The following is a 27,867-nucleotide window of genomic DNA, read 5'->3' as shown; positions in this document are numbered from 1 at the left end:
TTGTAATGAATAATGTGGAAATTGAGGAGACTAAACTGCTTGGAGTAACCCAGGATTGTAAACTGTCATGGTCAAAACATAATGATACAACCATAGCTAAAATGGGGAGAGGTCTATAATAAAGGGCTTCTCTGCATTCTTAACATCACTATCACCAAGGCAGGTCCTACAGGCCCTAGTTTTGTCGCACCTGGACTACTGTCCAATAGCACAATTGGCACAGAACAGGGCAGCACGGCTGGCCCTTAAACATACACAGAGGGCTAACATTAATAATATGCATGTCAATCTCTCCTGGCTCTAAGCAGAGGAGAGATTCACTTCATCACTACTTGTGTTTGTGAGAAGTATTGACATGTTGAATGCACCAAGCTGTCTGTTTAAACTACTAGCACACAGCTAAGACACCCATGCATACCCCACAAGACATGTCACCAGTCCCCAAGTCTAGAAGAGACTATGGGAGGCGCACAGCACTACATAGAGCCATGACTACATGCAACTCTATTCCACGTCAAGTAACTTATGCAAGCAGTAGAATCAGATTTATAAAACAGAAAAAATAGACCTTATGGTACAGCAGGGACTATGTAGAGACACACAAATACACACACACATGATAACATACGCACTATACACACATGTACACATGGATTTTATGTTGTAGATATGTGGTAGTAGAGTAGCGGCCGGAGAGTACACACTTCAATTGTTGTGAAATCTGTTGTGAATGTATTGTAATGTTTTAAACATTGTATAACTGCCTTAATTTTGCTGGACCACATAAAGAGTAGCTGTTGCCTTGGCAGGAACTAATGAGGATCTATAATAAATACAAATACAACAGAGTCAGTGCAAACAAAAAGGGGATCAATGCAAATAGTCATGGTAGCCATTTGATTAACTGTTCAACAGTCTGCTGGCTTGGGAGTAGAAGCTGTTCATGAGCCTTTTGGTTTGGTACCGCTGTTCGGTACCGGACTTGCTGTACGGTAGCAGAGAGAACAGTCAGTCTATGATTTAGGTGGCTGGAGTCTCTTCCTCTGACATGCCTTGGTATAGAGGTCCTGGACGGCAGGGAGCTTGGCCCAAGTGATATACTGGGCCGTATGCACTACCCTCTGTAGCACCTTACGGTCGTATGCCAAGCAGATCATACCAAGCGGTGATCCAACTAGTCAAGATGCTCTCAATGGTGCAGCTGGAAATGTTTTTGAGGATCTGAGGCATATTCCAAATCTTTTCAGCCTCCTGAGGGTGAAGAGATGTTTTCGTGCCCTCTTCAAGACTTTGTTGGTGTGTTTGGACCATGATAGGTCCTTAGTGATGTGGACACTGAGGAACTTGAAGCTTTTGACCCGCTCCACTACAGCCTTGTTGGGTTAACTCACAATGTAATGCGTAAAGCCGCAACAAGCTTTTCTTCCACTGCACAACGACCCATCGAAGTGAATGTGGGCATGCTCGGCCCTCTGTTTCCTGTAGTCCACGATCAGCTCTTTTGTGCTGACGTTGAGGGAGAGGTTGATGTCATGGCACCACACTGACAGGTCTCTGACCTCCTCCCTATAGGCTCTCATCATGGTCGGTGATCAGGCCTACCACCGTCGCTTTTGTCTGCAAACTTAATGATGGTGTCGTGGGTGAACAGGGAGTACAGGAGAAGACTAAGCACGCACCCCCTCAATGGCTGCACTACTGTGGCCTTTATAGTTTCCATACTATCATCACATCAGCATTGCTACACATCACTGTGGACCACAGGAACAATAACAGAGGCACTATGTCTGTCTCTCTATCGGCTGTAGACTATATTAGATGTTTTAGTGTCTTTTAGCCTGCTATTGGTTAGTGATTAGTGGCCTGGCTGGCGCTGTGGAGATCAAAATCACATTTTATTTGTCACATGCGTGTAGTAAGTGTAGTAGACCTTACTGTGAAATGCTTACTCACAAGCCCTTAACCAACAATGCAGTTCAAGAAATAGAGTTAATATAATATTTGCTAAATAAACAAAAGTACAAAAAATCTAATCAATCAAAAAGTAACACAAGACATGTACGTAACCATAACGAGGCAATATACAGGGCACAGTGTCTGGTGGTGCTATTGTAATTCAGGGAAGGAGAGGGAGATAGTCTGTCTTTGGAAAGTCCTCTGCTTTAGAGAAGCCTCCCCCTAATCCCAGATAAAGAGCAGATAAGAGAGATAAAGACAGCATTGCTCCTGGGCCTTATCTCTCCTGTTATCTCCCAGCGCAGTGACCGGTAGCACTAGAGCCAGGCAGCAGGTAGGCAGCACCCTCGGCTGGCTCCATAACCCCCTACAGACACCCAGAGAGGAAGAGCCCAAGTGTGTTCCTAAACAACACCCACCACCACCTGTAACCTCAGTCACGCCTCATCCAGGTCGTAGGTTTTAAATACCACTATATTGATTTTTAAATGATGTTTTCCAGTGCTTGGATAAGCACTGTAACAAGCTGGCACCATGTGAAACGAATCACCCTTGTGCTGTTTACAAGGGAAACTACCACAGAAATGTACTATTTTCTGTCACATGAATACACATAAAAGAAAAACACAGGGTAATATATGATTGGTGGACTTACCTCTATGTCTGTTAGTAGTTTTATCAAACATAAGCATGGCGTCTTCTACCTGAAAGACCAAAGAGGAAAACAGACATTAGTCTGAAGGCAGATAGGAGAGACATGGAAAAGAAATACAATGGTGATGGCCTCTGTAGTGTGGAAAAGATGCAAAGATGCTGACAAGTAAAAGAGGGCAAATAGTGTGTATCCTTCAATGGGGAACAATGAATAGTCTTCCTCATGGAACCATAGACAGTTAGAGCCAACCAGGCAGAGACACCTCACTGCACCAACCAAGCCCAGCCTCCTCTGCTGTGCCACCAGGCAGTAACATGATCCATGATGATATCAACTCTCATCATGCTGGTCAATAATGCCACACAGAGACACAGACGGCAAATGTTTATTCTCACACATCTCACGACAGATTGTAAAACAGAAATCTGTTCCCTATAATTCAGAAGAAGTGCTTAAAAACAGACTTAGGCCCACTCATTTTCATCGTGGTTTCTCGTTGAGAGAACAATAAAAAAGCGAGAAATTGGATGAGAAAAAAAACTGCACCAGACAAAACCACAGAGGGGGAGATAAGACATCTCAATGTCACTGTGCACCACACATTCCCTGGTTACAGTCGCTAGGTAATGTGTGGTGTGGAGAGGAGCAGGCTGGGTCCTGGGGAGGCAGTGCGGTGTGAGTTCAGGGGGGCGAGGCGCGGTGGGAGGGAGGGTGGCAGGGCTGGCTGGTAGAGGAGGGCCATAGGGAGTGAGGGAGGATATGGGAAGAGACAGGAGCAGAGGGATCTGATAGAACTGTCTGACGGGATAAAGAGGAGCTCTGCCAGGCCATGCCACACTGCTGCAGCCACACTGCTGCAGCCACACTGCTGCAGCCACCCTACTGCAACGCTGCCACCCTGCCACAGGATGTAGGCACTAGTCTACTCTAGTGCTCTACCACACACCTACCAGTGCTGCTGTACTATAACCACCTCCAAATGGACATGGACCTAAACCACCTGCTTATACGACCGGGTGGGAAAAAAGACAACTGGATGATATATGTCCTCTAGGATTTCCTCTTTTCACACCTATAGTCATCCAATTCCCTAGAACACATTTCCGATGAAGAATACAGCTTACTGTACAGTGGTAAATAGTAGTATGTTTCCCTGAGGCTGACATATAATGTCTAGTACAAACAGCCAGTGGCAACACTAGCACATCTTTGTAAAATAAATTGGCCTATAGGCCATCAATGCTGTGTATTATAGCCCTCCCATATTCAGATGTTAAGATATCCGTGTGTCTGTCTGTCTGTTTTTATGACACCTCAGTGGGAGGACAGGTTTGTCAGGCAGCCTATTCAACGCAGGACACAAGTTCAGCGGTGATGGAGTGTTTCACAGTGCGTGCACATCATGAGAGGGTCACACTCCAGCGGCCCGACCGAAGCTCGTTGCATTCTCTCTCTCTCCTCTCCCCAAGTCTATAGAAGCATATCCTCTGCTTCAGGGCTTTTCAATGCAGCCATTCAGGCAGAGCACAACTCTGTGGCTCCATCTGATAGAAGGTTAAGGACCTCTTCACGGCTCACACAAAACCCCTCCACACAGAGGTGAAGCCCAGTCTCACTCTAGGGAAGGAGAAATCTCTCTCTTTCTCTCTCTCTACCATCCTCCTCCCTTCTCTCACTCTTTCCTTTCTCCTGGCTGAGTGCAAAGAAAGGTTCAGAGGATAATGGCTGTCTTATCACTATGTAAAAGGGGAGTGGGGACTCCAGCGGAGTGGCTGGCCTTTTGTGACAATGAAGAAAAGCGCCCCAGTCTATTTCTTCAGTGTGTGGTACGTTAGCTATAGACTGGAGCGCTGCAGTCCTCTGGCTTTGTGTCCACCAAGAAAGAGGACCACGCTCTACAAAGGCCGTCTGGGGCCAAGAAGCTAAATCAGTTCACTGTTAATAAATAAAGCTCATGACAAAATGCGTTCATTGAATTACCGCTACACAAACACACTTTACAGGAGAGCGTACACACATGGCTGTTGCGCTAACGACTACACGGCAGCTTGTATCAGCCAGTTAGAATGAGGCAGTGTAGGCCAGGTGAAACACGTACAGCCAGTTAGAATGAGGCAGTGTAGGCCAGGTGAAACACGTACAGCCAGTTAGAATGAGGCAGTGTAGGCCAGGTGAAACACGTACAGCCAGTTAGAATGAGGCAGTGTAGGCCAGGTGAAACACGTACAGCCAGTTAGAATGAGGCAGTGTAGGCCAGGTGAAACACGTACAGCCAGTGACACCATCACTTCCCACCAAGCAGAACATAAAATGCCAACCGTTACCAGCTTGTATCAAGATGAATATCAAGCTTGTGCTAGCTAGGGTGATTTGCTAAATACCTGCAGAGTTTGAACCTGAGGACAAGGCGGGTTGAGAGTGTATGAGAATGCAGATTGACTCAGGTGGAGGAGATTTGCAGTCAAAGCAGGAAAATCACAAAGGGAAGGTAATCAAACCCTTGTTTAGATCCCAGGACCCCTGGGGGAAGGCTAATCCTGTTTCTGTCAGATAATATGATGCTAAACGTCCACTCCTGGACAACCTTTCCACCCGGGCCAATAAATCAACCAAATCCATACGTAAGACAAACATGACAGAAACGCCCAGCCGGTCAGGAATTCAAATGGGCTGCTGTTTGAATTATTTATCAGAGAACAGAAGCATCAATAAGCAAAGAGACATGTAGCGTTTTTGGGCTGAAAAAGCGGCAGCGATAGGGGGAGATTTAAGAGCTAAGGAAATGCACTATGACAGCAGTTTAGATCAGCAGCAATCCCCCTATTATTTCCATTCAGCACACAACAGCGAGGCATCAGAGGTTTCCCTGGGATCCGGGACTAACAGCACCATAGTTCACATCCACTGGGACTGGAACACACTGAAGTCTCTGTTGCAACACAATAGGGGAATGATTTTTATGTGACTATTTTGAATCCCTTCTGGTCTACATCAATGCCCAGTCAGGCCAGAGAAAAGAGAGGGAAAGACGAAGACTAGAGGGAATCCAAGAAAATATTTCTTGTTTCATGAGATTGCAGTGTTTTATTAGTCATGAGGGGCATGCAGAGTGCAGACTACTGATGCTCTGGGTCACAGAAGGGTCACAGAGGGAAGATAACTGAACACAATGTCAATGACTTTGACGGACTATGGGTCTTCTTTCTAATTACATTATTTTACAATGCTCTAAATTAACAAAGCGGCGATAGCTGTTTCAATGACAATGGACAAACTAATGACCACCCTCTCATTTATTTATTTTACAGAGAAAATATATATCATTGTCTCTCAGCTTTTGTCCCTGCAATGTACAGCATGTACACTCCAGTGGTTTTACTAATAGTGCTATAACGAGGAGCAGCAGGACAAACTTAACTTCCAGGAAACCGTTGTAATTAAACAGCAGTAAGGGAGGTGACAGAGACACACATGTCTGACACCCCCTCCTACCCTTCAGTACAGGGACACCATGAAGACAGCAGGGTTGTCTCATAGCAACCAGGCATTTGGTTGTGTCAACGGGAACAGGAGAGCAGGCCAACATAACTTTACTCCACTCAGGCAGCAAAGCCGCCCACTGTGTCCCTGATCAGAGCAGAGCAGACACTAGAGTAGGAGTGGTCATGGTGCGTCCAACCCACACAGAACTACTGGTATGCAAGGCTACACCAGGGACCTGAACCAGTGCTGCTAGAAACTTTCTGACCCCCTCAGGCTGGGAGGCAGCCCTTCAAAAGAGGCTTCAGACACTAATGTTCCATACCTGCTCTGCTCCCATCTTGACTTACTGTCTACTAGTCTGTGTTGGTGGGTGGAAACTCTCACGTACTAGAAAGCATCACTTCATGGGATCAATTCTCCTCGGTGAAAAGAGTGATGGTAAATGACCTGCAGCTTAGCTGACCCTCACCGCAGTCCATTGTTCAACACCTTGACCCATTTCACCTCACTGCAGTCCATTGTCCCACACCTCGCCCCCACTCACCCCAATGCAGTCCATTGTCCCACACCTCGACCCTTTTCACCCCACTGCAGTCCATTGTCCCACACCTCGACCCCTTTCACCCCAATGCAGTCCATTGTCCCACACCTCGACCCATTTCACCTCAATGCAGTCCATTGTCCCACACCTCGCCCCCACTCACCTCACTGCAGTCCATTGTCCCACACCTCGCCCCCACTCACCTCACTGCAGTCCATTGTCCCACACCTCGACCCCTTTCACCCCAATGCAGTCCATTGTCCCACACCTCGACCCATTTCACCTCACTGCAGTCCATTGTCCCACACCTCGCCCCCACTCACCTCACTGCAGTCCATTGTCCCACACCTCGCCCCCACTCACCCCAATGCAGTCCATTGTCCCACACCTCGACCCTTTTCACCTCACTGCAGTCCATTGTCCCACACCTCGACCCTTTTCACCCCACTGCAGTCCATTGTCCCACACCTCGACCCCTTTCACCCCATTGCAGTCCATTGTCCCACACCTCGACCCCTTTCACCTCACTGCAGTCCACTGTCCCACACCTCGACCCCTTTCACCTCACTGCAGTCCACTGTCCCACACCTCAACCCCTTTCACCTCACTGCAGTCCACTGTCCCACATCTCGACCCCTTTCACCTCACTGCAGTCCACTGTCCCACATCTCGACCCCTTTCACCTCACTGCTGTCCAATGTCCCACACCTCAACCCCTTTAACCTCACTGCAGACCATTGACCCACACCTTGACCCCTTTAACCTCACTGCAGTCCATTTTCCCACACCTCAACCCTTTTCACCTCACTGCAGTCCATTGACCCACACCTTGACCCCTTTAACCTCACTGCAGTCCATTTTCCCACACCTCAACCCTTTTCACCTCACTGCAGTCCATTGACCCACACTTCAACCCAATTCACACTTATCTGGTCATGATGACACACATCGGTGTATCTGTCATATATCTGTATTTCATTAGATTTTTTATTTCACCTTTATTTAACCAGGTAGTCTAGTTGAGAACACGTTCTCATTTACAACTGCGACCTGGCCAAGATAAAGCAAAGCATTGCGACAAAAACAACAACACAGAGTTACACATAAACAAACGTACAGTCAACAACACAATAGAGAAGAAAAACAGAAAAATCTATGTACAGTGTGTGCAAATGTAGAAGAGTAGGGAGGTAGGCAATAAATAGGCCATAGAGGTGAAAATAATTACAATTAAACATTAATACTGGAGTGATAGATGTGTAGATGATGATGTACAAGTAGAGAAACCGTGGTGCAAAAGAGCAAGAGGATAAGTAATAATATGGGGATGAGGTAGTTGGGTGTGCTATTTACAGATTGGCTGTGTATAGGTACAGTGATGGGTAAGCTGCTCTGACAGCTGATGCTTAAAGTTAGAGAGGGAGATGTAAGACTCCAGCTTCAGAGATTTTTGCAATTCGTTCCAGTCATTGGCAGCAGGGAACTGGAAGAAAGGGCGGCCAAAGGAAGTGTTGACTTTGGGGATGACCAGTGCAATATACATGCTGGAGCGCATGCTACAGGTGGGTGTTGCTATGATGATCAGTGAGCTGAGATAAGGTGGGGCTTTACCTAGCAAAGACTTATAGATGACCTGGAGCCAGTGTGTTTGACGACGGATATGTAGTGAGGGCCAGCCAACGAGAGCATAGAGGTCGCAGTGGGGGTAGTATATGGGGCTTTGGTGATAAAACGGATGGCACTGTGATAGACTACATCCAGATTGCTGAGTAAAGTGTTGGGGGCTATTTTGTAAATGACATCGCTGAAGTCAAGGATCGATAGGATAGTCACATATACACATATTCTAGGTCAGAACCGTCCAGAGTAGTGATGCTAGTCAGGCAGGAGGGTGCGGGCAGCGATCGGTTGAAGAGCATGCACTACGTTTTACTAGCATTTAAAAGCAGTTGGAGGCCACGGAAGGAGTGTTGTATGGTGTTGAAGCTTGTTTAGAGGTTTGTTAGCACAGTGTCCAAAGAAGGGCCAGATACAGTGGAGGAAAAAACTATTTAGTCAGCCACCAAGTTCTCCCACTTAAAAAGATGAGAGAGGCCTGTAATTTTCCTCATAGGTAGACTTCAACTATGACAGACAAAATGAGAAAAAAAATCACATTGTAGGACCAGCCAACGAGAGCATACAGGTCGCAGTGTGGGTAGTATATGGGGCTTTGGTGACAAAACGGACGGCACTGTGATAGACAACATAGAGTGTTGGGGTCTATTTTGAAACTGACATTGCTGAAGTCAAGGATCGGTAGGATAGTCAGTTTTACGAGGGAATGTTTGGCAGCATGAGTGAAGGAGGCTTTGTTGCGAAATAGGAAGCCGATTCTAGATTTAATTTTAGATTGGAGATGCTTAATGTGAGTCTAGTAGGAGAGTTTACAGTCCAAACAGACACCTAGGTATTTGTAGTTGTCCACACATTCTAAGTCAGAACCGTCCAGAGTAGTGATGCTAGACGGACGGGCAGGTGCGGGCAGCGATCGGTTGAAGAGCATGCATTTAGTTTTACTTGCATTTAAGAGCAGTTGGGGGCCACGGAAGGAGAGTTGTATGGCATTGAAGCTCATCTGGAGGTTAGTTAACATAGTGTCTAAAGAAAGGCCAGAAGTATACAGAATTGTGTCGTCTGCATAGAGGTGGATCAGAGAATCACCAGCAGCAAGAGCTATATACAGAGAAAAGAGTCAGCCCGAGAATTGAAACCTGTGGCACCCCCAGACTATCCAGAGGTCCGGATAACAGGCCCTCCGATTTGACCCACTGAACTCTATCTGAGAAGTAGTTGGCGAACCAGGTGAGGCAGTCATTTGAGAAGCCAAGGCAATTGAGTCTGCCGATAAGAATGCAGTGATTGACAGTCGAAAGCCTTGGCCAGGTCGATGAAGATGGCTGCACAGTACTCTCTTTTATCGATGGTGGTTATGATATCGTTTAGGACATTTTTTTCTCCCCAATTTTGAAGTATCTGATTGGTAGTAGTTACAGTCGCTGCAACTCCCATACAGACTCAGGAGAGGCGAAGGTTGAGAGCCATGAGTCCTCCGAAACACAACCCAACCTAGCTGCACTGCTTCTTGACACAACGCACATCCAACCTGGAAGCCAGCCACACCAATGTGTCGGAGGAAACACCATACACCTGGCGACCTGGTCAGCGTGCACTGCGCCCGGCCCGCCACAGGAGTTGCTAGTGCGCGATGATACAAGGATATCCTTGCCGGGCAAACCCTCCCTAACCCGGACGACGCTGAGCGTCGCCCCATGGACATCCGGTCGCGGCCGGCTGCGACATAGCCTGGGCTCGAACCCAGTGCCTTAGACCACTGCGCCACCTGGGAGGCCACTCGTTTAGGACCTTGAGCATGGCTGAGATGCACCCATTACCAGCTCGGAAACCAGATAGCATTGTGGAGGGATTCAAAATGGTCGATGATCTGTTTGTTAACTTGACTTTCGAAGATTTTTAGAAGGGCAGGGCAGGACGGATATAGGTCTATAACAGTTTGGGTCTAGAGTGTCTCCCCCTTTGAAGAGGGGGATGATAGCGTCAACTTTCTAATCTTTGGGGATCTCAGACGATACGAAAGAGAGTTTGAATGGGCTAGTAATAGGGGTTGCAACAATTTTGGCTAATCATTTTAGAAAGAGAGGGTCCAGATTGTCTAACCCAGCTGATTTGTAGGGATCCAGAATTTGCAGCTCTTTCAGAATGACAGTGATGACAGTGTTTCCTATCCTCAGTGCAGTGCAGTGGGCAGCTGGGAAGGTCCTCTTATTCTCCATGGACTTTACAGTGTCACAAAACGTTTTGGAATTAGTGCTACAGGAAGCCCATTTCTGTTTGAAAAACCTAGCCTTAGCTTTGCTATCTAACTGAGTATATTGGTTCCTAACTTCCCTGAAAAGTTGCATATCGCAGGGGCTTTTCGATGCTAATGCAGAACGCCACAGGATGTTTTTGTGCTGGTCAAGGGCAGTCAAGTCTGGGGTGAACCAAGGGCTATATCTGTTCTTAGTTCTACATTTTTTGAATGGGGCATGCTAATTTAAAATGGAGAGGAAATAACTTTTAAAGAGGAACCAGGGATCCTCTACTGACGGGATGAGGTCAATATCCTTCCAGGATACCAGGGCCAGGTCAATTAGAAAGGCCTGCTTGCTGAAGTGTTTTAGGGAGCTTTTGACAGTGATGGTTGTGGTTGGGTGGTTATTTGACCGCGGATCCATTACGCACACAGGCAATGAGGCAGTGATCGCTGAGATCCTGGTTGAAGACAGCAGATGTGTATTTAGAGGGCAAGTTGGCCAGGATGATATCTAAGAGGGTGCCCATGGTTACGGATTTAGGGTTGTACCTGGTAGGTTCCTTGATAATTTGTGTGAGATTGAGGGCATCTAGCTTAGATTGTAGGATGGCCGGGGTGTTAAGCATGTCCCAGTTTAGGTCACCTAACAGTACGAGTTTTGAAGATAGATGGGGGGCAATCAATTCACATATGGTGTCCAGGGCAAAGCTGGGGGCTGAAGGGGGTCTATAACAAGCAGCAACGGTGAGAGACTTGTTTCTGAAAAGGTGCATTTTTTAAAGTAGAAACTCAAATTATTTGGGCACAGACCTCGATAGTATGACAGAACTCTGCAGGCTATCTCCGCAGTAGATTGCAACTCCGCCCCCTTTGGCAGTTCTATCTTGTAGGAAAATGTTATAGTTGGGGATGGACATTTCAGTATTTTTGGTGGCCTTCCTAAGCCAGGATTCAGACACGGCTAGGACATCCGGGTTGGCGGAGTGTGCTAAAGCAGTGAATAAAACTAACGTAGGGAGGAGGCTTCTAATGTTAACATGCATGAAAACAAGGCTTTTACGGTTACAGAAGTCAACCAATGAGTGCGCCTGGGGAATGGGAGTGATGCTGGGGGCTGCAGGGCCAGGGTTAACCTCTACATCACCAGAGGAACAGAGGAGGAGTAGGATGAGAGTACGGCTAATGACTAAAAGAACTGGTCGTCTAGTGCGTTCGGAACAGAGAGTAAAAGGAGCATGGGAGTGATGCTGGGGGCTGCAGGTCCAAGGTTAACCTCTACATCACCAGAGGAACAGAGGAGGAGTAGGATGAGAGTACGGCTAAAGGCTAAAAGAACTGGTCGTCTAGTGCGTTCGGAACAGAGAGTAAAAGGAGCATGGGAGTGATGCTGGGGGCTGCAGGGCCAGGGTTAACCTCTACATCACCAGAGGAACAGAGGAGGAGTAGGATGAGAGTACGGCTAAAGGCTAAAATAACTGGTCATCTAGTGCGTTCGGAACAGAGAGTAAAAGGAGCAGGTTTCTGGGTGCAGAAGAATAGATTCAAGGCATAATGTACAGACAAGGGTATGGTAGGATGTGAGTACAGTGGCGGTAAGCCTAGGAATTGAGTGACGATGAGAGAGGTTTTGTCTCTAGAGGTACCATTTAAGCCAGGTGAGGTCACTGCGTGTGTGTGTGTGTGTGTGTGTGTGGGGGGGGGGGGGTGGAACACAAGGGCTAAGGCATATACAGCAGGGCTGGAGGCTCTACAGTGAAATAAGACAACAATCACTAACCAAAACAGCAGTAGACAAGGCATATTGACATTAGGGAGAGGCATGTCTAGTCGAGTGACCATAGGGTCCAATGAGTTGCTAGGCAAGCTGGAGGCATTCAGACAGCTACCAGGCCGGGCTAGCAGGCTAGCAGATGGGCCTCAGGGTAACGTCGCAACGGAAGAGCCTATTGAAACCCCCTCGGACGGTTACGTTGGCAGACCAGTCGTGATGGATCGGTGGGGCTCCGTGTCGGCAGCAAAGAGTCCAGGCCAATTAGCAAAAGAGGTATTACAGCACAGGAATTGTCTGATGGATCTTTTCGGCTAGCTGGGAGATGGGCCTAGCTTGAGGCTAGCTCTAGGCTAACTGGTGTTTGCTTTGGGACAGAGACATTAGCCAAGAGTAGCCACTCGGATAGCAGCTAGCTAGCTGCGATGATCCGGTGTAAAGGTTCAGAGCTTGCGGTAGGAATCCAGAGATATGGTAGAGAAAAAGCAGTCCGATATGCTCTGGGTTGATATCGCGCTGTGCAGACTGGCAGGAATTGACCGGCCTGAGGCTGGCAGTCCGAGTTAATGGTGATGACCGCTAGCAGTGGCTAACTGACTACTAGCTAGTAGCTAGTTAGCTGGCTAGCTTCTGAAGGGGGTTCCGGTTCTAAAGTATAAAAAATAGCAGATCCATACCACATTGGGTGATGCGGGTTGCAGGAGAGTATGTTCAGTCCATAGATGGAAATTGAGATAAAAAATATGTAAAAAATATATACAAAATATATACGAAGAAAAACGATATATACATGGGACAGGACAGGACAAGACAAACAAAACAGACATCCGACTGCTATGCCATCTTGGAAAAAGCATGATATAAGCATGATATAAGCATGATATTCCTTTATAATGCTAAAACTGAGTGTTGTGAGCAAGGCAAATGGGTATCAGGTGCATATAAAGCTGTGCTTTCATCAAAGGGACAATGAATTACCTAATGAGTGATAGTGGACTGGAGAGGGCTAAGTAATGAGCTGTATTACTTAGACAAAGGATAGATAAGACAGCCTAAAATATTCAGTCAACCTTAATTATTCAACCAGAATCATACAGTATATAATTATACACTATAGGCTATATGTCAACACTAAGGCTATGTCAGAAACTTTTTTTCATGTTGACATTAACAAAATGGCTCGAGAAAAACACTTGAGGAAGAAAATTCCTCAAATCTGTCAGAATTAAATATTCATGAGGTCCCCCACTCAGTATCCAAAGAGGTCGCTATGGCGAAGCAAACTGATGCATATTCTAACAGAGACCTTTGTGTGTCATATAACGCCTTCGAACGGACTCAACAGATCCTCCTGCAGCACCGAGCAAAACCATCAGCACGACAAATATGCACAATTAGAGAGGGAGTCACAGAAGGGCGAGTATGACCAATGGACTGACACAGAGAGCAGTAAGGCAGGCTGAATTACTACTATGATGGAGAATTGTCTTCACTGTCCTCTTATAGCTTAGCCCTGTCTCATTCAGACTTGTGTGATGGTGGCTGGCCTTGGGTTGGGAGAGGAGTAGTCCATACAGGTAGCTAAGTATGAGAGGAATAGTCCATACAGTTAGCTAAGTATGAGAGGAATAGTCCATACAGTTAGCTAAGTATGAGAGGAGTAGTCCATACAGTTAGCTAAGTATGACAGAAGTAGTCCATACAGTTAGCTAAGTATGAAAGGAGTAGTCCATACAGTTAGCTAAGTATGAGAGGAGTAGTCCATACAGTTAGCTAAGTATACGAGGAATAGTCCATACAGTTAGCTAAGTATGAGAGGAGTGGTCCATACAGTTAGCTAAGTATGAGAGAAGTAGTCCATACAGTTAGCTAAGTATGACAGGAGTAGTCCATACAGTTAGCTAAGAATGCAAGGAGGGAGAACTAGACTAGGCCCCGTCCATCAATCCCTCTCTCTGTTCATGTGCCAGGCTGCAGGGAACTGCTCATTACAGAGTCATTTTATTAATAGGGCTTCACCGCGACAGCCAGCCCGTTCCCCCTCCACCACACTCGAGCAGAGAGCCTCCTATTCTCTCTTCTCCTCTCCTCTTTCTGTCAGAATGGAGTATGCCTGCGAGCCACCTCCAAGTAACAGCCGATCGAGCCTGGCCCTCTCGTGTGAGGAAGAACCAGAAAGGTTGGGAAATATTGTGCTTTCCAGCTCAAATAGTAATTGGAAAGGTGAGAAATCCCTATGCCCTGGAGGTAACAGTTTAACATGGAGGACTTACTTAAAGTTATGCTTTTTTCCCCCTGCAAAGGCAAGGCAATCAGCTTTCTCTTTTAGCAGACACATGAATTTCACGGCAGTCTCAAAACGGCCCCCATCCTCTTCCCTCTTCCTCTCTCTCGTATGCATGCTTGTGTATATGGCAATTATATTAATCAGTAGAAAAGGCGGTTCGTAAATGTGATAATTGGTATGTAAATAAAATCCTCCTGACACTGGCAGGCCCACAATCATGTTAATTTAAAATAAATATAAATATGCCAGTTTTCATTTAGACGAGAGCAACAGCAGGCAACAACATGTTCAGAAGATGACAACCAAGGTTGCTGTGTTCCTCTCCTCTCTCTCTCTTTCCCTATCTCCTTTATTAAATGAGGACTTGCACTGTCTGTGTGATATCCTTCAGCAGCCCTCTGGTTTTGAAAGGCTGGTTTAACTAGATTTCCATTTCTTCAAGCTGATTGATGGCTAACCAAAGAGGCAGAGTGTAAGAAACCAAGTCAGAGAGAAGCAATGTCACTTTCTACTGTATGTAATGAAAAAAGTAATTGTATCTTTTTTCCCAAGCTGTGAAACTAGGTGACGGCGATGAAGCAGGGAGCTCCACTTCAATTCCCTCTATGTTACCAGTGAGAATGCTTCTCAGGAATGCAATAGCCTCTGTGCTATGCCGCTTTCTCTGTGTGAACTTACAGTATGATATCCCTATTAACATTGTGGTGCACACATTCTCTGAATAAACAACTGGAAAATAAAATGTGATAACACGATTTCTCTTTTCATGAATTAATCATGTTCAAGATAGCGTGCTCTGATGTACACGGATCCAATGAACGAAAGCTTGGTCCTCCCAGTTGAGCTGGACATTCTATACTGTGTTATGTATAGGTGTATGATACGGATAAAATACTTTAAAGGTTGAATAGTATTCAATTCAATTACAGCTGCCAACATCCCCCAATATCGCTGCCACCTGCAGTGTTTTACTTAGACTAGGCTTAAGCTCTTTTAACGCAGGCTTTTTAGGACGCAGGCCTCCTAATTGTCCCTAGAATTTCTAAGCAAACAGCTGGAGGCAGGGCTTTCTCCTATAGAGCTCCATTTTTATGGAACGGTCTGCCTACCCATGTCAGAGACGCAAACTCGGTCTCAACCTTTAAGTCTTTACTGAAGACTCATCTCTTCAGTGGGTCATATGATTGAGTGTAGTCTGGCCCAGGAGTGGGAAGGTGAACGGAAAGGCTCTGGAGCAACGAACCGCCCTTGCTGTCTCTGCCTGGCCGGTTCCCCTCTTTCCACTGGGATTCTCTGCCTCTAACCCTATTACAGGGGCTGAGTTACTGGCTTACTGGGGTTCTCTCATGCCGTCCCTGGAAGGGGTGTGTCACCTGAGTGAGTTGAGTCACTGATGTGATCATCCTGTCTGGGTTTGGCGCCCCCCCCTTGGGTTGTGCCGTGGCGGAGATCTTTGTGGGCTATACTCAGCCTTGTCTCAGGATGGTAAGTTGGTGGTTGAAGATATCCCTCTAGTGGTGTGGGGGCTGTGCTTTGGCAAAGTGGGTGGGGTTATATCCTTCCTGTTTGGCCCTGTCTGGGGGTGTCCTCGGATGGGGCCATAGTGTCTCCTGACCCCTCCTGTCTCAGCCTCCAGTATTTATGCTGCAGTAGTTTATGTGTCGGGGGGGCTAGGGTCAGTTTTTTATATCTGGAATACTTCTCCTGTCCTATTCGGTGTCCTGTGTGAATTTAAGTGTGCTCTCTCTAATTCTCTCTTTCTCTCTTTCTTTCTCTCTCTCGGAGGACCTGAGCCCTAGGACCATGCCTCAGGACTACCTGACATGATGACTCCTTGCTGTCCCCAGTCCACCTGGCCGTGCTGCTGCTCCAGTTTCAACTGTTCTGCCTTATTATTATTGGACCATGCTGGTCATTTATGAACATTTGAACATCTTGGCCATGTTCTGTTATAATCTCCACCCGGCACAGCCAGAAGAGGACTGGCCACCCCACATAGCCTGGTTACTCTCTAGGTTTCTTCCTAGGTTTTGGCCTTTCTAGGGAGTTTTTCCTAGCCACCGTGCTTCTACACCTGCATTGCTTGCTGTTTGGGGTTTTAGGCTGGGTTTCTGTACAGCACTTTGAGATATCAGCTGATGTACGAAGAGCTTTATAAATAAATTTGATTTGATTTTAAAGACCATTTCAATAATATGACGTTTCACGACACAATGTGAATGAGTCAATGCCAATCGAACCTGTCCCCACCTCCCCCCCTTCATACAAAACGTTGTAGTTTGTCTTTCTTGATAGCTCGTCTCTCTTTCTCTGCATAAATACACAAGCCCCTATTTGAATACAGTTACACATCCCTCTACTTATTAAAGCTTGGTTTAACTTGACAGACAGTTTTGTCTGGGGAGTCTTTAATATGGCTCAGAGAAGCGATCTCAGAGACAGTAGTAGGCTCCAGCTAATATAGTTGAGTGATGCTGGTTTCCCAGAGTTATAAAGCAGAACAATAGGGGAGGGGATCTGAGGCGTGAATACAAAGGTGGGATTGTAATGTAGGAGGGGGGAGCCAGAGAGAAGCTGGCCCACTGGAGAAGAACACAATCACTCCATAGAGCTCCTGGAGACGATTAAAACAAAGGGACGGGGAGAGAAAGGTCAGAGTCAGCCAGAGAAGAAGGATGAGGTGGGAGCTTTAAATCTCTCTCTCTTTCTCTCGTGAGACAAAGTTTATTCTAACCTAATGTCCCTTGTGGTATGCTATTCAAACGCCATTGCAAACGCAGGAGCAGACACGAGGCATTCCTCACACTTTACCCTGAATACTATCCCTGCATGCAGGAGTATTCTCTCTTTCTATGAGCTGTAGGTAGAATATGAAAAGCTGCTTCTATAGGCACTGCTTTATCCCAAGGAATCATTTCCATCAGAATTGAGTAATAGTGTAACATAATTGAGAAAGGCTTCCATAATATTTTATGTAATAATAATGAGGTTTTACGCTGCTACTTTGTCTGGTCTATTTAGAGGGCAGTTCAAGGTTACACAGAAACTGTGCATTACTTAATTCTTGTTACTCAGCGAATGGAACACATTCTCTCTTCCGACTCCTGGTTCAAAGTAGTCTGTGAACAGCCTTGTACTCCCTGGTCTCTTCTCTCTTATAGTAATTCTGTGGATTAAAGACAGAGAACGTGCTGCATCCCAAACACAATTGAATCACCCTGGAGCAAATCACAGTAATGATTTGAACTGAGCCGCAACCGGACCAGCTCTCTTTCCCCAGGTCTTTTCACTTTGCATCTTCTCTACAATCCCCATGTCCGTTTTCTCAGTCTCGAACATTACCAAGTTCGGTAAGGTTTGTTAAAAGATTTGTTAATAGTGAGATCGGGGGGATCGTTGCCCCTTCCGTAAACCCCTGGATTCTAATTACCTCTACTATGATGCTGGCCCCATGCCAGCTGCCATTAGAGCGGAGCAGAGTAGAGGCGTGCATGGACACATGGACACACACACAGGCACACACACACTCTACACAGTCTCAGAACAGCCAGAACAGAACAGAACAGATACTGAATTTTTCCATAGCCTCCATCACTTTCAACTTTGCTTTCCTCACCCTTGTTAATTTGCTGTTTTGTTTTGTCCACTCACTTTGTTGAATGTTAATATTTTTGGATAACAGAATACCTCACCCGGTGTTTTTACCATTATTTTCACATGTTAATTCATCTATAAGATACATTGGTCCAGCAGTGATGGAGAAAGACGTCAAAAACATCTCTACTGATACAGATAGTTGATTCCTATCCTAGCTCTACACCCAACTGTAACCCTGATAGCCAAGCACATGAACAGAGGAATGGGATGATTAACATGAACAGAAGAAGGGGATGATTAACATGAACAGAGGAAGGGGACGATTCACATGAACAGAGGAAACGGATGATTAACATGAACAGAGGAAGGGGATGATTCACATGAACAGAGGAAACGGATGATTAACATGAACAGAGGAAGGGGATGATCCAAATGAACAGAGGAAGGGGATGAATCACAGGACACAGAGGACGGGGATGAATCACAGGACACAGAGGACGGGGATGATCCCCATAAACACAGGAAGGGGATGATTCACATGAACAGAGGAAGGGGATGATTCACATGAACAGAGGAAGGGGATGATTACCATGAACAGAGGAAGGGGATTTGTTTCACATGATCAGAGGAAGGGATGATTAAGATAAACAGAGGAAGGGGATGATTCGCATGAACAGAGGAAGGGGATGATTACCATGAACAAAGGCAGGGGATGATTAACATGAACAGATGAAAGGGATGATTAACATGAACAGAGGAAGGGGATGATTCACAGGACACAGAGGAAGGGGATGATTCACAGGACACAGAGGAAGGGGATACAGAGTATTCACATGAGGTCAGATCCTCAACTGCAGGCTACATGTAAGATGGATGGCTCCTGGTGCTAAGTGAAACAATAGGAAGTACTGATGTATATCAGTCCTCTCAGTGTTAGTGTTAGTCCCTCCCCTTTCATACCAGACCATTTCAACATTAGGAACACCTTCCTAATATTGAGTTGCACCCTGCTTTTGCTCTCAGAACAGCCTCAATCCGTCGGGCATGGACTCTATAAGGTGTCGAATGCTTTCCACATGCCCACTCCAATGCTTCCCACAGTTGTGTTAAGTTGACTGGATGTCCTTTGAGTGGTGGACCATTCTTGATACACATGGGAAACTGTTGAAAAACCCAGCAGCGTTGCAGTTCTTGACACCCTCAAACCGATGGGTGCCTGGTACCTACTACCATACCCCATTCAAAGGCACTTAAATATTTTGTCTTGCCTATTCACCCTCTGAATGACACACATTCAAATCAAATCAAATTGTATTTGTCACATGCGCCGAATACAACAGGTGTAGGTAGACCTTACTTACACGCTCTTAACCAACAATGCAGTTTTAAGAAAAATACCTCCTAGGTAAAACAATTAAAAAATAAGTACAAAATAAGAAATAAAAGTAACAAATAATTAAAGCAATCCATGTCTCAATTGTCTCAAGGCTTAAAAATCCTTCTTTAACCTGTCTACTCCCCTTCATCTACACTGATTGAAGTGGATTTTACCTGAGCTTTAAAGATGTACCGTGATAATATCCCTGCCTGAGCCAGCAGTCATACCTGAGCTGTAAAGATGTACTGTATAGGGTGTTTGATTTATAGATGAAATATAAATATAGATGTATGGCACTTAGCTCTCTATAACTGTATATAAAGATGTATGAATGACAGGATATGATGTCAGTGGGGCCGATGGTTGATAACGTCTCTGTCCCAGCCCTGCGCTGTACTGTGAGCTGAGGGTGAGCCCTGCTCCTCTTCCTGTCTCTGATGGGCGGCTGGGCGGGCGGCCTGGATCCTGTACCATCCTCTCTGGGCTGAGCCAGATAAGCAGGTGATTCATCATCAGGTTGAAGCCTACACACAGAGCCTTATCAGCCCTTCACAAGGATGCCGCCTCCCACAACAAGGTCTCTGTTTGGAAAGTGACCTGCATTCTCTAACCATCCTCCCCCTATCCTCTCCTCCCTCGCCCTAAACTACCATGACAACATGAGAATGATGATGCTGGCTGATGACAACTGAGCGGATATGTTACAGCTCTGCAGAATGTCCTTTTAGCCACGATTTACACGTTCACATTATGAAGCCACAGAAAGGGGGCTGAGGAAGGAGAAATGTTCACCAAACCACCCAAGGCTAGGGGTTTAAATGTGTTTTTGTATTCCACTCTTTTGAACAGCGAACGCAATATTAGATGAACACAAAGATGCCATGCATGCAGAGAGAGATGTTGAATAGGCCCATTGTTAAATGTAATATTCTGTTATTCAGTCATAAGCCAATTACAATACTGATGCAAAAATGTGAAATAACAATGACAGCTCAAGGATAAATTACATGAATAAGTCCTTTGATGGTATAGAAAGGTATTATAATATATTTTTCCCACTCTGCTTGGCCTTGTTAGAATGACAAATATTCATTTTGAGAAATCAAAGTAAAACATTTTCCAAAGGCCCAATTCTGTCTGTCTGTCTGTCTGTGTGTCTGTGTGTCTGTGTGTCTGTCTGTCTGTCTGTCTGTCTGTCTGTGTGTCTGTGTGTCTGTCTGTCTGTCTGTCTGTCTGTCTGTCTGTCTGTCTGTCTGTCTGTCTGTCTGTCTGTGTGTCTGTGTGTCTGTCTGTCTGTCTGTCTGTCTGTCTGTCTGTCTGTCTGTCTGTCTGTCTCTGTCTGTCTGTCTGTCTGTCTGTCTGTCTGTCTGTCTGTCTGTCTGTCTGTGTGTGTGTGTCTGTCTGTCTGTCTGTCTGTGTGTCTGTGTGTCTGTCTGTCTGTCTGTCTGTCTGTCTGTCTGTCTGTCTGTCTGTCTGTCTGTCTGTCAGTCTAACAGTAGGTGGTTGGTAGTCAGTGACTGTGTGACTCAGTGGGGTTGTCCCAATCATGCTCTGTATTGTTAGGACTCCTAACTCCTATCCTGCAGTCAGGGGCTGTGGTGTCTGCCTGCCTGGGCCCTGGGTGAGTCAATCAGAGGGAGCACACGTTTGGGGACTCAGTGGGAGGTGCGTGACTGCAGGCAGGGGAGGGCCTCTCTATGGGGCAGGCTCAGCACGACACCCATCACACACACACACCGGGAGACCTGCCAATCAGTCTGAAAACTAGACACATTACCATAGTAGACGGTACCAGAGGGGCCAGGAGCCACAGACCAAAGGGCTCACTGCCTGCCTGGTGGTGGGTTATGTTGTTGTGGACATATTTGCTCTAAAGGGAGTTTTAAATCCCACTACTTAAAACTCACAGGGACCCCAATGAGCCGGTGACAAATACATACATTATTTGTCAAATTGTATAAATCGTGTGTGTAGCAGTACTGAAAGGGAAATTCCACTAAAAAAATATATTTCAGAATTTTGTTCATTAGTCTTGGACTTTTAACATGCAAAGTGTCATGAAGATGTCGGCGGGTGACACTTTGCTTCTTAAAAGAACCAATATCTTGATAACTTGATAACATTTTGGGACTGTATTAACAATAAAAAAAATACCAAGATAGTTTTTTGGGGGAAATTTCCCTCAATTTTGCAGCTATCCTTTGCAAAAAGAATAACCAATCCACTAAATCCATATTCTGCACACAGATTATATTCTTTGTTGGTCTTGTTGTTGCTAATCCTAGAACATGATAAACAGCTGCATGCGATAACAGATATAGGTAAGATAGTAGCATCACGTTGTTCCTGAAAATACAGACCCTGTCTCTGTCTGTCCCTGTCTCTCTCCAGCCTGCTATGCTGCCTGCCTGCCGGCAACCATCTCATGAAACCAGCAACCCTGCTCACGACAGCCCAGCTCCCCCCGGCCCTGTGATCTCCACTGTGTCAACAGGCAACACAACAAGCCCTGTCACACTGAATCACAGACGCGTTATCCCACCACACACCGCAAATGATCTACAAATGCTTTTAGCATTGTTGTCGTCTACAGAGATTAATGAGATGGTGAGGTAATAATTGCTGATCTCCTTCTACCTGACAAGGCACCTCTTGAAAGGCGTTGTTTCCCCTCCTTTTCCCCACACTCTCTCCCCTCAGAACACACGACTATGTGTTAACACAAATCTGCAGATATTCTCAGTGAGGCTGGGAATGTATGAGCAGCTCAGGCAGAGGGAGATCAAAGGAGCCACTGAGAGAGTGGATAAACATGGAAATGTATTCAGCTCATCAGCAAATGTCACAAAGTGCTGTCACTGGTTCCCTATCGCAGTCTATATATCTCTCTTGATCTGTCTGCTTTTAGCCATGCTGCGCTGGGCCGGGGTGGGCTGGGCCGGGATGGGCTGGGCCGGAATGGGCTGGGCCGTCCGGGATGGACCGGCCGGGATTGGCTGGGCCGGGATGGGCTGGGCCAGGATGGGCTGGCCGGGATGGGCTGGCCGGGATGGGCCGGCAGGGATGGGATAGGCTGGGCCGGGATGGGCTGGGCCGGCCGGGATGTACCGGCCGGGATGGGCTGGGCCGGCCGGGATGGACTGGCCGGGCTGGCCGGGATGGGCTGGCCGGGATGGGCTGGGTCGGGATGGGCTGGCCGGGAAGGACTGGGCTGGGATGGGCTGGCCGGGATGGGCTGGCCGGGATGGACTGGGCCGGGATGGGCTGGCCGGGATGGACTGGGCCGGGATGGGCTGGCCGGGATGGGCTGGCTGGGATGGACTGGGTCAGGTGGTAGGCCAACAGAACAGTCTGCCTCAGCCTCAGACGGCCAGAGCACTAATCCAGGGGTTTGGAATGAGGAGATTCCAGATCCAAAGTCCCCCAGACGCCCCCACCCCATCTCTCTCCTAGAATTCGTCAGGGTCGGTGATTAGCTGTCACCCCTCCACAGAGGCAGATAACACTTCACACAGCCTGCCTCAATCCGCTCAAGGAGCACAAAGACACTCACAAACACACACATACACAGGAAGTAACACACCTGCACAAGCAAATATATTCTTAAGCTAACTCATAAACACACAGAGTTAGACATATCTTACAAACTTACCAACACACACAGAGATGCACACACTGTCCAAATGGTTCAATATTTACTCTGTATTTCAAGCACATTTACTCAGACTAAAGCCTTTCTGTACTTCTCAGCGTCTCTGGTAATAGTTCACTCTATTGCCAGTTAACGTGAACAGAATTCTCCCTTTTCGAAAGGTGCGTCTCTCTGAGGCTCTCTGAGGCAGTCAGGACGCAGAGAGAGAGCACATCCTCACGTCTAGCCCACTTTCATTCCTTCCTGCGTTTAAAAAGGGCTCTTATTTCAAACAGAGCTATTCCACTGTTCAACAGTTTCCCTGTGACGAATCCGAAGCCTTAATCACCCGTTCCTGTCCACAGAGAGCCGATAAACTGAATAGAGTTCAATCAGCTTCTGAACCGTCCAAAAAACCCTTAGTGAACACCTTTGATAATTGTATATGATCACCGATGGAGAAAGCTTTTAGGTAAGATGTTATATTGGTTGACATGATCTCTCCGGGTCTCCATAGACCTCAGTACTACTCTGAGTAGGAGGAAACGTGTGTACAGAGCTTAGTCCAAAGTAAGCACAGCTCCGAGTCAGATCCTATGACAAACATGTCAGTATGGCTTTTCCAGTGGCCAGCTCCGCTTTTTATGTAGAATAATTTAGCTGGAAAAGGCATGGGACTTTGACTTAACTCCCTGGGAAACGTGTGTGTTTAATAGCTGTGAGTCAACACAGGGTGGTGTACCATTCTGTTAGAGAAGAGAAACTGGAGCTCTAGCCCACAATATCTGCTCTCCATCCATACCGTAGCAGACCATTCTGTATATGTTACAGTATGTAGCCCTACACTGGCCTGTCAACCAAATCAATAACCCAGGGTGGGATCAATTTAACCTCCCTCCCTCCCCATATCATCCCGTCCTGTCACAATACAAGGTAGAATTCAAATGTAGCCGATAAAAATAAAATTTTCCCTGCAATCCCTTTTTATCTGGTGCCTTTAAGCAGCTTTTCTCAAGGGAAGCTTGAACAATATCGGCTAATCATAGCATTTCTAGAATCAACATATCATCTGTGGGAATCACAACAACAAGGGCTGATAACTTCAAATGCCACCGCAGTCATGGAGACGTCATTGTGAGGCAGGCGGGGAGGTTGTGCGGCTGCATTCTGCAGACAGTGATGTGTGAGGCCAGGCGCTAGCTGCTCTGCCGCTGTGTGTACATATGGTGAGGGCGACATTACGCTGAGAAAGAGCAACAACAGGAGATAAGCTCTTCTGCAGAGGCCTGTTTTTAAGGCTGATTTGGCAGCTCAGCCCCGTATCAGTTGGCAGGCAGCAAGGCATGCCCCCAATCATCTGTTGATCATTGAATTACAACATGTTTTTTATTTCAATTTAACACACTTGGATGATTTGCAGAGACATTTGTATCACATAGAAACACCAGGCTGTGCATTCATCTCAAATCTAGGGCTCACTCCACTGGCCAGAAGAGACTACAGATACTGTTCTAGCTAAAGTAGTGATATTACAATTTAATATAAAGTATTTCTAAGTCATATTTTAGTAATATATTGATTATATAATTATCTTAAAACGGTACATTTACCCATTATATGCAAATTAACATGCAAAACGAGTTATTGCACCTTATTATACTCTATATCAGCATGTGCAGTTCCATTAGTAGCTGATCTCAGGTCAGTCAAATAATAATGTCTCCTATGATTCCTCCTTGCCTATAGGCTAAGGTATAATGGCTTGTGGTATAGGTAGGTATGATGTGTGTGAGGTGTGACTAGATTTTTCTCAGGAAAATAAGATGTATGATCCAGATCGAAGGCCTAATGGGTTTTATAGATCAACAGCATGGATTTCCCCTCTGTCTCCATTCCTACCTGGCTTAAGTTTAATTCAACTCAATTAAATCAACCGGTGAGCCCAGGAGTTCACAGAGAACGCAATCACTCATCTTTGGGGAGGGCCACTTCATGTGGGCAAAAACAGCCCTATTTCACACCCACTCAAACAGACACCATTAGCCATCCACTTCACTAGAGTGGCTCGGTCAATACGCTCTCCGTTTTAGAGCCTGTGTTTTAATTACTGGGTGATCTCAAGGTGACATCTAAACTCTCCTTACTGGGAGGCACAGCTTTTGGAGCTCGGACCCCAGTCTTCCCTAACTAAGAGCTGGGCTAGGAGGGTTTTTACAGATACTGAAAGGCTTAGACCCGGTGCAGCGGTCTAAGGCACCGGTCTAAAGCACTGCATCTCAATGCTAGAGGCGTCACTACAGACCATGGTTTGATTCCAGGCTGTATAACAACCGGGGGTAGGCCGTCATTGAAATTTGTGTGTTGTTGCTTTGGCTCTGTACTCCAGCACTTTGGATTTGAAATGATGCAATGACAATGGGGTTAAAGTGCAGCGTTCATTTGAGGATATTCTCATCCATATTGGGTGAACCGTTTACAAATTACAGCACTTTTTGTTCATAGTCCTCCCATTTTAGGGGACCAAAAAAATTGGGACAAATGTACGTATAAACTCAGCAAAAAAAATAAAGTCCCTTTTTAAGGACCCTATCTTTCAAAGATAATTCGTAAAAATCCAAATAACTTCACAGATCTTCATTGTAAAGGGTTTAAACACTGTTTCCATGCTTGTCCTTTGAACCATAAACAATGAACATGCACCTGTGGAACGGTCATTAAGACACTAACAGCTTCCAGACGGTAGGCAATTAAGGTCACAGTTATGAAAACTTAGGACACTAAAGAGGCCTTTCTACTGACTCTAAAAAACACCAAAAGAAAGATGCCCTGGGTCCCTGCACATATGCGTGAAAGTGCCCTAGGCATGCTGCAAGGAGGCATGAGGACTGCAGATGTGGCCAGGGCAATAAATTGCAATGTCCGTACTGTGAGACGCCTAAGACAGCGCTACAGGGAGACAGGACGGACAGCTGATCGTCCTCGCAGTGGCAGACTACGTGTAACAACACCTGCACAGGATCGGTGCATCCGGACATCACACCTGCGGGACAGGTACAGGATGGCAACAACAACTGCCCGAGTTACACCAGGAACGCACAATCCCTCCATCAGTGCTCAAACTGTCCGCAATAGGTTGAGAGAAGCTGGACTGAGGGCTTGTAGGCCTGATGTAAGGCATGTCCTCACCAGACATCACCAGCAACAACGTCGCCTATGGGCACAAACCCACCGTCACTGGACCAGACAGGACTGGCAAAAAGTGCTCTTCACTGATGAGTCGCAGTTTTGTCTCACCAGGGGATGGTCGGACTCACATTTATCGTCGAGGGAATGAGCGTTACACCGAGGCCTATACTCTGGAGCGGCATCGATTTGGAGGTTGAGGGTCCGTCATAGTCTGGGGTGGTGTATCACAGCATCATTGGACTGAGTTTGTTGTCATTGCAGGCAATCTCAACGCTGTGCGTTACAGGGAAGACATCCTCCACCCTCATGTGGTACGCTTCCTGCAGGCTCATCCTGACATGACAATGCCACCAGCCATACTGCTCATTCTGTGTGTGATTTCCTGCAAGACAGGAATGTCAGTGTTCTGCCATGGCCAGCGAAGAGCCCGGATCTCAATCCCATTGAGCACGTCTGGGACCTGTTGGATCGGAGGGTGAGGGCTAGGTCCTTTCCCCCCAGAAATGTCCGGGAACTTGCAGGTGCCTTGGTGGAAGAGTGGGGTAACATCTCACAGCAAGAACTGGCCAACCTGGTTCAGTCCATGAGGAGGAGATGCACTGCAGTACTTAATGCAGCTGTTGGCCAAACCAGATACTGACTGTTACTTTTGATTTTGACACCCCCTTTGTTCAGGGACACATTATTCAATTTCTGTTAGTCACATGTCTGTGGAACTTGTTCAGTTTATGTCTCAGTTGTTGAATCTTATGTTCATACAAATATTTACACATGTTAAGTTTGCTGAAAATAAAAGCAGTTGACAGTGAGAGGACGTTTCATTTTTTGCTGAGTTATGTGTATTAAAGTAGTAAAAAGTGAAGTATTTGGTCCCATATTCATAGCACACAATGACTACATTAATGTGGATGCTACCATGATTACGGATAAACCTGAATGAAACGTGAAGTATGATGAGTGAGAAAGTTAGACACACAAATATTATACCCCCCCCCCCAGAAAAATGATAACCTCCCTATAATTATAATGTCTTTGGGGTATGATATTTGTACATTTGTTACTTTTTCACTCATCATTCAGGATTATCCTTAATCATGGTATCCTCCACATTGATGTAGAAGAGTTTAGAAACATATTCTATTCTTATTTACAATAAAAGTGACACCAAATTACACAAAATGTACGATTCATTTCTATTGGGCACAAAATAATCTGAAACACAACCAAAACAAACAGCAAATGCATCCAACAAATGTGTAAAGTCACTAGCTTGGTGTAGTCATTGTGTTCTATGAATATGCGACCGATTACTTCACTTTTTACAACTTTAATACACATAACTGAATTTGTCCCAATTATTTTGGTTCCCTAAAATGGGGGGGGGGGGCAATGTACAAAAAGTGTTGTGATTTCTAAACAGTTCATCTGATGTGGTTGAAAATACCCTCAAATTTAAGCTGACAGTCTGCCCTTTAACCTCATTGTCATTGTATCATTCCAAATTCAAAGACCTGGAGTACAGAGTCAAA

At 46.1% G+C, this 27,867-nt stretch overlaps 1 protein-coding gene across 50 annotated transcripts in view; it reads right to left on the bottom strand.

The window, feature by feature from the left end:
• Positions 1-27,867, bottom strand: part of LOC110537258 (RNA-binding protein Musashi homolog 2) — a 362,383-nt gene that overhangs the window by 176,778 nt on the left and 157,738 nt on the right. For all 50 annotated transcript variants that reach the window (XR_005034923.2, XR_005034924.2, XR_005034927.2 and 47 more), the window contains exon 7: positions 2,612-2,660. Coding sequence is in view for 35 of the 50 variants with exons in the window: in XM_036937268.2 (XP_036793163.1) it covers positions 2,612-2,660 (49 nt within the window). In the remaining 15 variants the exon portion in view is untranslated. The remainder of the gene's footprint in view (positions 1-2,611; positions 2,661-27,867) is intronic.

This window comes from Oncorhynchus mykiss, chromosome 12 (assembly GCF_057628025.1).
Source record: "Oncorhynchus mykiss isolate SJ-2025 chromosome 12, ASM5762802v1, whole genome shotgun sequence".
Taxonomy (NCBI): Eukaryota; Metazoa; Chordata; class Actinopteri; order Salmoniformes; family Salmonidae; genus Oncorhynchus; species Oncorhynchus mykiss.
Note: the sequence above shows the minus strand (reverse complement) of the source record. Positions and strands in the feature narration are given on the sequence as shown.